Below are 15,487 nucleotides of genomic sequence, written 5' to 3' on the forward strand. Positions count from 1 at the left end.
TGCAAAGCACATTCCTGCTTTCCTCCCTGATAGGCTCTGCCCACAGGGGGTGTGGGGTTGGGGGGAGCTCTGAGGCTGGAAGAGGAGGAAGGAATTCTCTCCTGGTTTGCTTCCTGTTTACCCCTCTGTTGGCTTCCTGTCCCTGTCTGTTTCCACTGGCAACACTTCTTGTTCACTCAGACAGTGACAATTCCTTCCAGAAGCATTTGAGTCTAGTTTTTGGTTTTCTCAAGAATCACCGAACCAACGTCAGCCAAAGAGGTTCCCCTCCTCAGGTACCATCCCCACTGGAAATTTCCTCCGAGCTCACCAAAACCAACCAACCGAGGAGCATTCCCCAGCCCCCTGCCAAGTCTCAGAAATCTGAGATTTAGCCCACATGCCCCTTCTCCAAGCGCCTAGCTTTTAATAAGTCCAATATCTTCCCTTTGTTCCCCCAGCCTTGGGAACCCTTCTTCCTGCAGGTGTCTACTTCCACTAATAGCCTCGGGTTCTCTTCCCACCTTTTCAGTTACCTGGTTGGTAATTCTTTCTATCAAATTATGTCCGGCATGGTAACTGGTGTGATTTCTGTGTCCTGCCTGGACTGGGGCTCATTCACCCTCAGTTAGGTTCTAAGCATTTCTGGCAGGAACTAGAGCTTGGAGCTTCCCAACCCCATCCGACTGTGATGGTGGAGGGGGTGTACCTGCCCACCCACGGCCCACATTGAGATCTGGTTTATCTCAGCCCACCTCTGCATAAGCAGGGGCAAGTTCCCATTTAAAGGACATAGTGAATTTTGCAGCAAATGGAGCTTCATTGCTGTACAGTCTTGGAGGGGGGTGACTGCAGGGACTCCCTGCTAAATGCTTGAATGTTTCTCCTTGCTGGCTAGAAGGGAGCTGTATGGAAGTATCCTCATCATGGGTTTTCGAGAGAAGATGATCTTGTTATAGTTTGCAGTGGGATTTTCTCTGGAATCCGTATGAAAGTGCCTTGGCTCTGGGATAGTGGTGGGACCCACGGCCGGTATGGAGTATGAGCTCCACACTGATAACATGGTCTCCGACCTCACGTCCTTCAACGCCAAGTTTCCAGAGCACTTAGATGACTTTCTCCTTTTCAGCTGCGTGATGTTGGCCAGCTTGCTCTGCCTCGATGCCCGCTGGTTTTGCTCGAGTCCTTGCGTGCCTTCCAGATCTCTAACTTTGCTTTTCTCGATGAGTCTTTTCACCATCGGGGACACATATGTGACATAGGCTGGCCAAGGGTTGTGTTTCTCGAGCACACTCTGGGGAAGCCCGATGTTCTCTGTGAGCTCTACCAGCAAAGAGAAATACAGGTGATTTAGAGGCGCTTACATACAATGATCCAGTTCTTCTTAGAATTGGAGGGTATCGGAACCACGTTTTGAATTTTTCCCCATTGCGCGAAATTGGCCTTACACCTCTTGTATTGAGTGGGAATAAAATCAAAGCCATAGATAGGAGACAGAATGACGTTCCATGGGGTATATCAATTAAAGACAGCATGGTGGTAAAGGGCAGGGAACTTGGCAGTCCAGCAGGCTTGGCTTCAGACCTTTGAATAATATTAAATATTTTACTCTCTGGACTTCTATTTCTTTTCCACCAACGAAAATGGTTACCAGGAGGCCATTGTAAGGATTAAATAAAGCAATATATTTTAAGGGCTTGGAACAGCTCAGTTTAGGGCCTGAAAGCATGGGCTCTCCAATTAGACTGGCTGAGTCCAAACTCCTTCTATACCTTCACAATCGCTGTGAACCTGAGAAGCCCCTTCGCCTTTCTAAACCTTAACTACCTTGTGTGTAAAATCGTGGTTAGAATATAATCAACTTCATAGAGCCTTTTGTGGGTTAATGGAAAGAAGTTACGTAAAGCTTTGTGCACCATACCTGATCTGTAATAATGGGTAAATGGTAACAGTGAACATTTTGGCTATCTCTCCTCCCCTGTACTGTTTTGTTTAATCCCCCAGTTAACTGACAATGAGACCGAGGCTGACCAGCTTGCACAACTAGCGAACGGTGAGTTTGAACTCAAATCTAACGGGCTCCAAAATCCATAAGCTTTTCACTATAGTGCTGGCCAGAAGTTTTGGGTATTTCGGGTAGGGAGGCTCTACTAGAAAATTCTATTCATGAGGTTACCAAGCATCTTCCTTTGTAGATACCAAATCATGGGCACGTTGGTCCCTCCCTCTTCCCTCTGCAGCTTCACTCTGGCTAGCAGAAATGCCTCATGATTTCTCTCCTGATAGTGCTACGTTGCCTGTTTTCTCAAATTGTGCATACTTCGATCATTTCCATAGGGGTTTGGGAAGCAAGGAAGTTAAAAGGCTGATCTTGCCATCTTCAACCTAAATTCCGTGAAAAACACTATCGCTGGGGATAATCAGAGAAAATTCAGATGGTGCAGTTATTCCCAGGCTGCCCTGTGGACATTCAGGAGCTGGAGCTCGTCTAGGGACAGATCTGTCAGTAAGGAATGTGCTGTGAAAGGCTCCAAATCCCTGCAAGAGTTGTGTATGATTCTGCCTGAGGAAGGCAAGATGTGTGACATCACCTCTCACCAAAAAAATGCACATCGAAGCTTCCAAGTGAGGACTCGATGGTTCATCTTTGTCTCCTCCAAGCAAATGCAAAATGCAAAGATCTAGGGGTGCCCGGCTGGCTCAGTCAGTAGAGTATACACGCAACTCTTGGTCTAGGGGTCGTGAGTTCAAGCCCCACGTTGGGTGTAGAGATTACTTAAAAATAAAGTTTAAAAAAAACGACAAAGATCTTGCAGGTTAAGGCATTTGCTTGTATGTGGCACAAACTATACTCGTCTGGAACATAATGAAGAGCAGCCCCCCTTCATCTCCCCGGCATGCTGTAAACTCCCACCTGTGTAACATGAGGGGCCGCCCTGAGCCCTACTTCTACGTCTTCCCCACCCAGACCTCTCAGCTTTAGCGCTCAACTCCAGCAGGAGCTCCCATGGCTAAGATCCCAAGCCCTACCTTCTTCTGTCTTTATCTTTCTTGCACCAATCACCTCCATCACTAAAGAGTTCTTCACATCGAAGTCCCAAAGACCTTGGGGAAAATAACACTTGTTAGCCAGCGCTGCTCCAGAGGGGCCTGAGAAGAGGACGCATTCTCCATGGAGTTGAGGGGGGGCTAGGCGGGCTCAAGACAAGAGGTCACAGGAAACGTCATTTTCTCTACCAGGATCCAAGCATGGTCATGTTACTGGGCCGAGTTTCTGCCTCCTGGTGGCACTTCTCAGCCGGCATTGGGGGGCAGGTGGTAACACATGTGAGCATTTTGATGGGAACGGGGGGTCTAGTGGTTCTCAAACGGGAGAGTCCATCTGCCCAGAGGGCTTGTTAAAGCACAGAGTGCTGAGTCCCACCTCCAGAGTTCCTGATTCAACAGTCAACGCTCTAAACCAGAGGTGGGGAGGGAAATGTGGACGGTCTGTAAGGTTTTATTAGTAAATCCCAGTGACAAGAAATAGGTCCAGGAGATCTCTATAGGTCCTTTCCAGTTGTAAGACTGGAAAATGCACATCTGAGAATTTTTAGCCAAGAATTCGTGATTTTGTATGCTCCGTTTGGCCATCTCTGTGACCCTTGAGCATTTGAAATGCCGTGGAGCATTTCCACTGTCACCTGCCAATGTCAGTGAAAAGTCTCAGATGGTTTTTCACAAGTTCCCCGGGTGATGTTGGCGCTGTGGGTCAGGAGGCCACACTTTGAGAATCACCAGTCTAGGGCAGTGCTTCTCAAGCTTTAGCGAGCACTGACATTGCCTGGAGAGCTTGTTAAAACACAGACACCCGGGCCCACCCACCCTGCAATTCTGATTTAGTAGGTCTGCTTGGGAGACCTGGGAATTCGCATTTCCAAGAAGCTCCCAGGTAAGGCTGCTGGTCTGACGACCACACACGGAGTAATGCTGCTTTAACTCAATAATGATTCTTCGGGTTTCTTTCCACAGCAGCATCTGCAGGAGTTGACTTGCTCGTGTGTGAAACATTCCCCTGAGATAAGCAAATTCCCAGGTTTTCCACCTCCTTTTTTTTCACCTAACCAAGGAACTGCTGTGGTATGCGAGTAGGTTACTGACAAGGGCAACCTTAAATCTCACTATATTTCTAAAGTAAGTTATTCCCAATGTCAGCTTTTTATTATAACACACCTAACAAAGGATAGCATCCTAGACATTTATTTGTACTCTTTAAAAAAAAAAAAAGGCTATCTTTTGGTCAAACCTGCCCAGATCCAGACCTTAGGGATCCCTACTGTTCCATCGTAATGGCAATCTTTCATGACAACACATTCTTGGGAGAATTCACAGGTTAGGGAAGAAATAATGTTCACATAGACCTCTAGCCTAGGTAATAATAAACAACAACAAAAGAAAGTTCTATATCTCCTTCTAAGACCCACCATGGATCTCAAGATAGCAGGCCACCCATCCCAAGTCCCCAGTAATGTAGAGGTTATCACCCCAGTGCTCACCCAGCATTCCTGTTCACCTCCAATGGAAGAGACTTCTTGACTTAGCCCCCGTATCTGCAGAACTTTTGGAAATGTACGATAGGATTAATCCATCATGGTAGATGATGGGAAAATGTTTTCAATTCATGACATTTAGGGAATTTTGGATAATGCCTATCATCCTTGCTTCTAAGTTTCTAGCTAATAAACCCTGAAGCCTCAAAGAGGCTCAGTTCTTAGCGAACCATTTGTTTCAATGCCCACGCGTATCCAGATAACCCAACATCTTGCTCAAAGCCTCTCACCATATCTCACGGGACCCCCTAGGCTAACCTTCTGTGGCTGATAAACAATTCTATAGAATGGTAGGTTTTTGCCGTACCTGCTGATGCAGGAGCCAGGGAACCACAAACCCAAGGCAGGGAATGTTTGAGAAGGCCTCAGAACTCATGGGGAGGACTTGTTTGTTTGAAAATAAAGGAGACAAATAGTTGACATTAAGTCTGAAGACAAGCTGTGGGCTTTTATAATTTCCTTCAACTCCGGCACAAAGGTTCCATTTTGCCTCCCTATAAATGAAATGCAAACCAGCAGTCTACAGACAGAAACAGCATTGATGGGAGGGGCAGGAGGCATAACATTGAAGTGGGTTTCTTGTTTCTCCTACAGGCACAAATGCCTATGTTCAATCCACTGGGTTTTCAAGCCCAGCTCCTCCCACCCCAACCCATCTCTTGTCCCACCATTTCCAGAATCTCATCTGATATGCCAGACTTGGCTTACGTAAATTCAAAGGAGTGACACTTACCTAGAATCTGACACAAATTTGTGACCTTGATCATGTTCCTTAATGTCTTAAGACCTCCATTATCTCACTTGGGAGATAAAGACGAATCTCTGTCCTGTTTCTCTCACAGAGGTGATGGCTGTTATAATAAACTGTCCAGAAACTAAAGTGCTTCTCAATCTACCATCCTCCAACTTGGCTGCACATTGGAATTACTGGGGATCTTTTAAAGATTCATATGCCTGGCTCCCACCTGCAGCTTTGTGATTTAGTTGGAATGGGATGGAATACAGCCATCAGAATGTAAAAGCTTGGCTCTAATGTGCAGCAAGGTTGGGGAACCAGAGTTCTAGAAACCAAATCAAAAGACACTGAAGATGTATAGGGTATTTGCTACTTAGAAATAGGAAGCAGGTTTGGGAGATCATTCAGTCCTTTGCAGTTTTAAAGACATGCTTTCACTGAAGGATTCTTGCATGTATACGTATAAATATATACATGGTACTGAATGTCAGCAGCCTTTAAACATTTAAAAGGACCATAGTGCATTTCCACTACCACCTGCCAATACCAGAATTTACTTGGATCAAAGGACAGCCAGAGCCTTAAAATACTGAGCCAGGAAAACTGGCTGCGGATGGTATCCTCATGCAAAGCTAAGCTCTCCCTCTGTCTGTGGCCACAAACTGCATCCTTATCTCAGGAAACCATCTTGCAAAGGGATTTTGTGGATTCCAGGCAAGACTGATGGATGAGCACACTGATATAAGTCAACCCCACTCAGACCTTCTAGCCCACTAATGCTGCGGACTTAACGCCATTTGCACACTCGTGATGGGCAAAACATTATCTTAATCTAGAGTTTCCTAAACCATGTCCCATAGAATGCAAGAGTCTCTCAAGACATTAATTGGTGTTACTTAAAAAGGGGGGAAATAAGGTCACCCTGTAAGGCTACATAGATTGTGTAATCCAGGGGGCATAGCAGGACTGCCCTCAGTCAGGGAAGTTTGAAGAATGATCTGTTAAACAAATTCCTTTAGGGCAGCACTTCTCAGAGACTCTAATACACTACCTTGCTCTGTAACCCTCTAAAAGGGACATTGCTATGCAGTATCCCCTCATCTCATTTGACCAGGGCCTCATGCATCCGTCCATCCATTCATTCACTAGGTAAAGCAGACCATGGAACTAGTAAGCAGTAGACGTTGGTGTGCATTCTAAAGCAATGTCCTCCTGCATCCTTGTTTTGGAACTTAGAGCATCAGAGGCAGTGATGACATAAGAAGATGGAAGGATGAACTTGCTCAAGGTAGAGCCAGCTCTTCAACGACACTTCCTCTGAAATCAGCCTCAGAAGCTCAGTCCCACGAAAGCGTCCATACCGAGAAGAACAAGTCAGCGTGAGGGCCTTGTGCTCCATTGGAAACTAGACCTATCTTCCTCTGTTCAGCCTCATTCCTCTCTCCCCTGCTCCAGTCTACAGGCGTCTTGTCTTGCCTGCATCTCATCTCGCTCTCTTCTCCTCGAGCCATACCTACAAGTCTTGTCTGGCCCCAGAAGGAGAACAATTTCCCAAACGGGAAACTGACGTGGGGTGTTATTTCACCTGTACCTGCTATCCCCTACCCCCACCTCGCATATCCTCCCCTGCCCTCTGTTTCCTTTTCTGCCCTCTGGCTACTCTTCATTTATTTTTGTTGCAGAGGAAGCTGCCACTTAGACTATTAGCATCTTGGAAGGTTTATCTCTAAGATCAGCAGAAATGCTCCTGGGGGTAAATCACCTTGGTACAGCGTGTGGTTGACATGTTGACTCCATCCCAAGTGGCCTGCCCAGGAGACACACAGAGCCCCCCTCTTACAGGGCAAATGCACGCTCTGACCCCCTGCATTCCAGGGAAATAGAGCGCACATCCAACAAGCTTCCCATTAGCCCTGCCTCAACGTGACTCTCTCCACCTCTCAACCCTGCCCCATCCTGTGGACGCTATGGAAACTCTTGTCGTAGCCTCACCTCTACCTGTTGGGCTCTAGGGGGATACACACACGATAATGGTTTGATGTGTCCTTAAGGACACTGATGCTGGGGAGCATGGGGAAACCTAGAACTCTTAAGACAGAGGAGAGTGAAAGTGGGGAGAGGCAAGCTGGTCTCCCCCTCTCCTTACGCAACAATGTGCTGGCCACCTTTCCGTCCTCATCTCTGCCTCTCCCCAAACACCTACACTCCACTCCAAAGAGAGGAGAAACAAGCCCATTACTGCACTCTGTTAAGTTGAACATGACAGGCAGCATAGTTGGTAGTTGTCAGCATGTCCTAACATAGACCATGCCTCTCTCTGGGGGAAGCAACTATCTCTACCTACATCTGGGGTGGGGAGATGGGAGTCTAATCAGAATTGCCCATCTTCTAACACAGACCTGACATTACTGATTCACCATGTATGGTGGAGTGGGAGGGGGATACACTGCTTCTCGAAAATGCTTCTGTCCTCTACATATTTTCTCTAACGATTATGTATGTACCTTGAGAGACACAGAGTGGAAATAAAGTTCCGGTACCTATGGCCAAGCAATATCAGTTCATTCATTCATGCATGCATTCAACATTGAGTTCCAAACACTACATTTAATGTGTGCAGGTTGCATTCACCCAAAACACCTTATGAATTCTCCACATTCGCCTCTTGCTTTGGGTCTACCCTCCTCAATGTCGAAGGCTTACAAGGCAAATTTGTTTTCTGTGCCAATAACAAATCAAACAAGAATAATCATGTCTTCATCATCAAGAAAAAAAAGCAGAGAAGTCTCTGTGCAGAGGCCAAGGCAAATCCCAGGAGCCACTCTGCAGATGGAGATGGTTACTGAGCATCTCCATGTACCAGGTGAGTGCTGGACACACTAAGCAGAATGAGACACAGCCTTGGGTCAAGGAACTCACAGCCCCTTGAGGAAGACAGACCACAAGCTTCCTAGCTCAGCCTGGGTGGGGACAGATGTCAAGAAACAGATTCGAGAAGGGAAGATGTGTTTGTGCTGAGTCTTGAAAGACAAGGGAAACAGGCATGGCTTAAACAGTAGCCTTAATGTTTTCAAATGTTGAGTGATGTGCTCAGGGCCCACATTCTTCTTCCAGTATGCAGATCACAGAGGCTGTTTGCAAATGGTACCCTTTCTCCATATAAACTACAGTGTTGAGTCAGCTAAATGAACACTTCACAAATTCACTACAGGAAGAATCACTGGGCACTGTATACCTATCAGGTAGAGCTATGGATCTGAATTTTATATTTACCAAAGGTCTATTCAGTCATAAATATTAAAATTTCCATTTTAAGATGTAATATGAAGACCCATTAGGCACAAAGCACATGCGGTCATATTATCTATAGATCAAGTTCCAAATCTTAACATCAAATTTCCAGAACAAGCCAAACAGGCATAATCAGAGGAGAGCTTTTCAACCTTTTCCTTCCATGGACATTCTGGGGACACTTGTACATGGATAAGCTAGACAGGTAGGAAAGATGTGGAAAAACAGGCAGCAAGAAGTAATCTTATAATTTCATGTTCAGGAAACCAAATATGAAAGGCTGTCAGTGATTTGCGTTCAAAGACCTTCTCTCTGCCTGACGGCTGGCTCATGAGCCATGGGACTATGAAAATGTGTGGCCCCACGATGTTTAATCAATCAGAAAGAGGAAGTCCTGCTTCACTGAAACAATGGGGTATTGTGAACCTAGAGAACACATGGGGGAAACAGGCAGGCATTTCCCAGGACTGGCCTCCATCAATGGGCCAGGCCACCCCCTTTTGAAATGCTCAGAGCACTAGGAATCCAGGCCAGTGTTTGTTTTGAAGAAGGTGACTTGCATTTGAGCTTGGCTTTGAAGCAAAGCACTAAAGTGGCTGCCTTTTATAAGACTCGATTATCCCATCAGCCTACTGAGAGCATGTCCTCAGTATCACAGAGTTACCCCAGTTCATGCCAGCATGTGAGAAAATCCATGCATCGCACGTTGCTTGCACCCAACTCTTGGGCCACAGACAACTCTCAATTACAATTAAATCAAAGGCCTCTGATGTCTGGGGTGGAGCTGTCCTCAGCCGAACCACAATCCAAACAAATCATCCTCCTGAAAGCTAAGAGTATGACTGTGCTTTGTCCCGGATCTCCTCATTCATAGCCAGCAACAACTTTAGACCTAAAACGACTTATAAATGCAAACAAAGCAAAAGGAAGAGGTGACATTTGGGACTGAGGCAAAGGAAGGAAAGCTTTGAAGATGGATACACAGCACATTTACAGGTGGAAGGTGGGGTGAAGAAGGCTAATTTCAATGCTGTGCCAAGATAGCTCTATCTGATTAGTATAGTCCGGTATCCTTCCTGCATGTGGCCAGCCCCTGCGTGCACGAACAGATTATGGGGAGGAATCACAACAAATCATCACCTTTCCTAGAAGAGCAATTCAAGGCATGTGTCATCGATGATGGCCAGTTGTATCTTGCTGTGTTTATTTGCATGTGACCTCATAACAGAAATTATACATCAGCCTTATAGAAAGTATAGAAAAGATTATTTTTTAATCTCAGAATCCCATTTACCAACACACAACATTTATCTGTGCTCTCATTCTTGGCTTACAGGGTGATGGCCACCAAAGGCACATACCCTTCTGAATCCATCATTGTTGTCCTAACATTAAGATTCTATTTTCTCATGTTCTTAGAGTCCTCATGGTTATTTTAGAGGCTGCTTAGTGATCCATCAAGTGAATGAACTATTATGAATCATGCCTGCATTTGGGAATTTTAAGGTGTTCCAATTTTAGCCGCTGTAAGCGATGGCAGTGTCTTTTAAAATGGAGAATTCATTGGTGCCCTTCTGTTATTTATAAACCCGTATATCGCAAGGTGCTCGGGAAATGTTGGTTGCTGGTTTTTAGTCTCCCAAAGATCTCAGTACTGCCAAAGCCACTCCCCTCTCAACCCTGAGAGGTGATTTGTGTCTTCCCTGTTCCCCTGTCTTCATGGACAAAGAGCAATTAGGACATTTGAGGCCACGGTCTCTACCGTGAGTGAGGGGTCCTACCATCTCCAAGGTCTTTCATTCACTGGAGCACAACCCATAGTGATGAGGTCAGAAAATAATACAAAAATCTGTGAGCGACTTCTCCCAGTGCCAAAATGAGGCAGACTTCAGGCAGGAGAACTGAAGCTAAAACCCCCCTCTGCCACCCCATCTGGAAGGGTCGGGAGAGAAGTTAAAAAGAATCAGCTCCCTGGGGACAAGACCAGCCCTGCACAGGGAAATTGCCCCCAAAAAGCAGTCTGCATGCTGCAATGCTTCAAGACTGTATGTGCAAGCAAGGAGATAGCAATGAGATCAATTAAAAAATACTCTATATTTTCAAGGTACAGTGCCTAGAGCTCAAGCTGTAGGAGCCAAGTGAAAGCCACTCAACAACTGTCTCCAAACAAGGAGGTATGAAATATTCCAGCCAACTGTCAAGACACTGGGTGGCTGCAGAAGGAACCAAGAACCTCAAAAAGCAAACCAATTGCCTGTAAAAGCACAATGAGCAAGAGCCATTTAGTGAAGGGGCCACCAATTCCAACTTCCCAATCCACCGTCCAGCTGTAATGAGACCATCCCAGTGAAATCGCTCCCAACTGAAGTCATATATGCTCTTGATAAGGTCCTTGAGTCATCAAGAAATTGTCAAATTGTGTGCCCTATTTTCTAGTGAGAATGCAAGGAAGTATGAAAAAGATCTTTCCAAAGTTTACAAGTTTCCTCCAGCAATGTGCAAAGGAGAGGGTGCCGTGAACTTGGGAACGTCCATATTTGTTCTCTGAAAAGTGACTGAATAGAAAGGGCGGGCCTCCCTGGTTATATGGGTTGACAAAAGTGGTCCCTTTTGTTCTTGCTTACTCAGCAATCTTCTGAAAATTGACATATCAAATTACTCAGGTATATGTCCCATTATAAATTATTATATTGACATCCTGAATTATTAATCATTTTCCATTGAGTGTGGCCAACCACTTCCCCAAAGCCGTATCACTCTACCTCTTTGATACCACTAGGACTTTGATCGTTAACCAAAACATGCTCCTAGGACCCATCTCTCTTCTGAGAATAGATTCTTATTTCCAACAGCATGTGTTCTATCTTTTCAACAAATTTAAACCTATTCAAAACCAAGTCAGTATCTGTTACTTCACCCCTACTTCCACAGACATCTCCTCCGTCTCCATACCCTGTATCTCTCAATGACATCACCATTCTTCTTGACACTCAAAGTAGAAACTCAACTCCTCCTTCCTTCTCACACCCCGAGTTCAGACTCTGTTCCCCAAATATGTCTTCCCACCTCTATGCTTTTTCCCTCTCGCTCAGCCTCCATATGGCAGCCACAAGAATTATCATTCATAAATATATTCATTCATCCATTCAACAAACATTTACTGAATGCTTATTCAAGCACTACTCCCAGCTCATCTAGCTGCCAAATCTTAGCACTAACCTGATCCCTTCCCCAAAGACCAAACATATATATCCAACTGCCAACTCTACGTCATCATTTGTATGTCTAATAGGACCTCGAACTTGTCATGGTTCTAGCGTGACTCTCCACCTTACTCCCTAAAATGTTCGTCTCCAGGCTTTTCCATCTCAGAGAGAGGCACCATCGTTCACCAAATCACCCGATTCGAAAATGTCAAGTTTGTCTTTGATTCCTCTTGCTTCTTCACCTAGTGAATCCAGTTCATTATCTTCTCCCCACTCACACTCTGCCATTATGTAGCTTCTCTGCATCTTCAACCTAGTCCAAGATATTAACATCTATTCGTTGGACACTGGACACCTGCTCACTGGTCTCCCTGCTTCCACTCTTATGCCCTTATAACTCCTTCTCCACAGAAGACCCAGAGTGGTCATTTTAAAATATAATTCAGATTAAATCATTCCACTTCCAATACCCCAGTGGCTCCCCATTCCATTTGGGATGCAATGCAAATTCCTTACCTTGGCGTAGAAAGCTCTCCGTGATCTAGCCCCTGCCTATCCTTCTGGCCTTTGCCAGTTTCACTCCCCCACCACTCACTGCAAGGCCACACTGGCCTTCCTCCTCTTCTCAAGCCCACCAAGCTTGTTCCCATGTTAGCATCCTTCTCCACCCTCTCCCTCTGCCCCAGATGCACTTTTCCCTGATTCCCACGTGGGTTGCTCCTTCTGAAGAGTCAGAATCCAGACGAAAAGTGAACTCTTCAGGGAGGCCTTCCATGCCAACCTAGGGTAGCACCATCACTACCAAATCTCCTATTTTAATGCTGTGCATGGCACCATCTCTGACTGATGCATCCTATGATTCATTCATCTGTTTATTTTCTCCTAACCAACTAGAAGGTAGGTTCCATAAGAGCAGGGATCTCATTCATCGCGTTCTCTGTCCCCAGGCACTTAGATCAAAATCATTAGATAAATGAATGTTCCTACAATTGCCACAACAGTTGCCCCTGGAATTTCTAAGAATTTTCGGAAATCCAAACATCAGGCAGCTACGCACCCATGCAGGGGGCACAAAGGGAACCATGGACTAACTGACCTGACAATAGCTACTACTAGAGAATTCGATGGGCAAAGGTGGGACATCACCCTAATAAATATGACAAACAGATAAGGGCTCATGGGAAGAGCTGGGTTCAAGTCCTAGCACCATCACTTACTGCTTCCAAGTGGGCAGTCCCTTTCCCTCTCTCTGAGCCTTAGGTTTTCCCCATCTATAAAATGGGAATGATACACCTCCCTCGTAGGATTTTGGTAAAGATTAAATGAGACGCCGCATGCAAAGTGCTCAGAAGGAGCAGCATTTGGAGCCATAACCGTCCAGCATTCAGGCATCATGAAGAGACCAAGGGAAACCTTATCTAATATGAAAAGTCCACAGGGCCTAAGTGTACCGAATTCCAATTCAAGCCCTACTCTGCTTTCCCTCCCAACGTGCTTGTGCATTCCTATCTGGCCCATTCCACGTTCTGTCCCCTCCGCTCCTACCAGACATGGTCAGGTCTCCCCTGCACGGGATGCCATATATGGGGTATCTGCCATCTGTGATGCTGGATGTAACTGCCTTTCACAGACATGTTTTCTTCCCTCAGAATGATTATAAATCAGATGCACGTTCCCCCCAACAACCCCCCCCCACCCCACTGGTCTCCTTATCTCTCCTTCCAGGGCTGGTCTAGTGACACTTCCCTTGGGAGGCCGGCCAGCCCTGCAGGTGGGCTTACATGTGCATTCCTCTTGTACCTCAACAGTCAGGGCCACTTGTCCCACTGTCTGTTACTTAGCTGGTATACATCTCTCTCTCTTCCTACGTTGTGTTTCCTAAAGCTCAGAAGTAAGATCTTTAATATCCAGTCAACTCCCAGCCCACATATTGCCTACTTTGAAGACTATAGTCAAGATCCAAGGCCAGACTTGCTTACCTTCCTCTGATCTCTTCTTGTCCTCCCTTCTCCTATCTGGAAGCTCTTGCAAGTCTCTGGTGCAGTTCATTTATCTAGGTTTCTAGGGAAAATAGAAAGAGAAAGGTAAATTTGTAAAACCTAATATATTGTAACTAAGATGGGTAGTTTTGGTGGAAGTGGACACTTGAATGTATAGAAAACTGTTACCTACAGTTAAAAGACAATAGCAATTGCCAATCCCCCAGAGGTCAAGGAGGGAGGGGTCTCTTGAAATTGGGGAGAAATATTTAGTTACTGGTTTCAAATGAATCTTTCTAGGCACAAATATACACAAGTAGTATACAATTGAAACATCACTGCTATCCACATTGAAAATATGTGTGGGTAACATGCCAGGAAATTTTGAAGTTCTGACAAAAGGAGTTTTTGTTGAGTCAGAAGCCCAATTAAACAAAGAGGGCTGTAATGTGTCTCCTTGGCATGGAAGAGGGATGCATCGAATGCTTTTAAGATCTGGGAACAGACCCCTCACGGAGTGCGTTGTGTGGACATCCTCTGTCCAACGAAGGCCTGGCCTTTGAGATCTACCCTCGTGCAGCACTACAGGAAAACCAGCTCTGTCCTTGCTGTTCTTGTTGTGTTTCTGTGATATCATTGTGTATTTCAACATCTCAAGAGGGCAACTGATAAGAGAATTAGCCAAAGTTCCTAAAAAGGCAAAGCTGCATATTAAACAATTGTTTGCAGCAAAGCATGGCATAGAATGAAGAGCATGAGCTCAGGACAGTCCAGCTGCTGCTTAGCTGTGTGACCAGGAATAAGATACTTTGGCTTCCTAATCCCTGTGTTCTCATCTATAAAAAGAGGGGCAGTACACAGAAACTATGCTTGGATGGCATGAGGATTTTCATCATAAGATAATTCATATAAAACATTGGGCCTATTGCAAGAGCCCACTGGTTGGATTGTGGTCATCACTACGCATGCAGGACTGTGATATTTTCCACAATGCTGAAGCAATGTGGTCCAGTTTTCAGGCTGGAGAAATTAACCAAATGGGTTTCTTCAAAAATGGACAATAAGCTGAAGATCAGGGAAGAGATTGGAGCAGTGAGAGGTCAGGAGATGGGCTCAGGGGCCCCTCCGACACAACTGCTGTCCCCACATCTCACCCATCCCACCCCACTTTTCGGGTACCAACAGCCCTGCTTATACCATCTGCTCACCAAAATGACACCTTCTGGAGATCATCCCTGAGCCCGGGCAGGTCTGAGACATCTGTGTCCACCTGCAGATGTGCGTGTGTTCACATGCACTCATACACACATAGCCCTGAGTAGAACACCCGTAGAGTCCCTGGGATGAGAAAGAGTCTATGAGCTGCACACACACACACACACACACACACACACACACACACACACATGCACACACACATGTACACACATGCATACACAAACACTGTGTAACTCTCCAAAATCACTGGCCATGTCTACCATGTAAACTTCAGCTTCGACATCCCCTGTCCCAGCTGTGTTCTATTTCTCTTCTCAGGTCACTGCAGCCCTGGTCTAAAATGACTTAATGAGCAACCTGGGCCAAGAAGTCTCGCCAGATTCCCAGTAGGAATAATCTGGAGACTCAGGTATGCAAACAACTTTCAAAGGGACGCAGGGTGGAGCACAGAATTGGAGTCGGGAGAACTGGTTTTAAAATCCAGCTTCA

General features: G+C 45.7%; 1 protein-coding gene across 1 annotated transcript; it reads right to left on the reverse strand.

Moving 5' to 3' along the window:
• Positions 1–382: 382 nt before the first annotated feature.
• Positions 383–13,850, reverse strand: CDRT4 (CMT1A duplicated region transcript 4). Its single transcript, XM_045778236.2, has 3 exons — positions 13,781–13,850; positions 3,010–3,084; positions 383–1,302 (listed from the first exon to the last, which is right to left on the reverse strand). Exons 1-3 carry the CDS (start codon positions 13,848–13,850, stop codon positions 845–847), a joined length of 603 nt encoding a protein of 200 aa, XP_045634192.2. The 3' UTR covers positions 383–844.
• Positions 13,851–15,487: the final 1,637 nt, after the last annotated feature.

This window comes from Ursus americanus, chromosome 14, assembly GCF_024610735.1.
Source record: "Ursus americanus isolate L20-20 chromosome 14, mUrsAme1.1.p, whole genome shotgun sequence".
NCBI lineage: Eukaryota > Metazoa > Chordata > Mammalia > Carnivora > Ursidae > Ursus > Ursus americanus.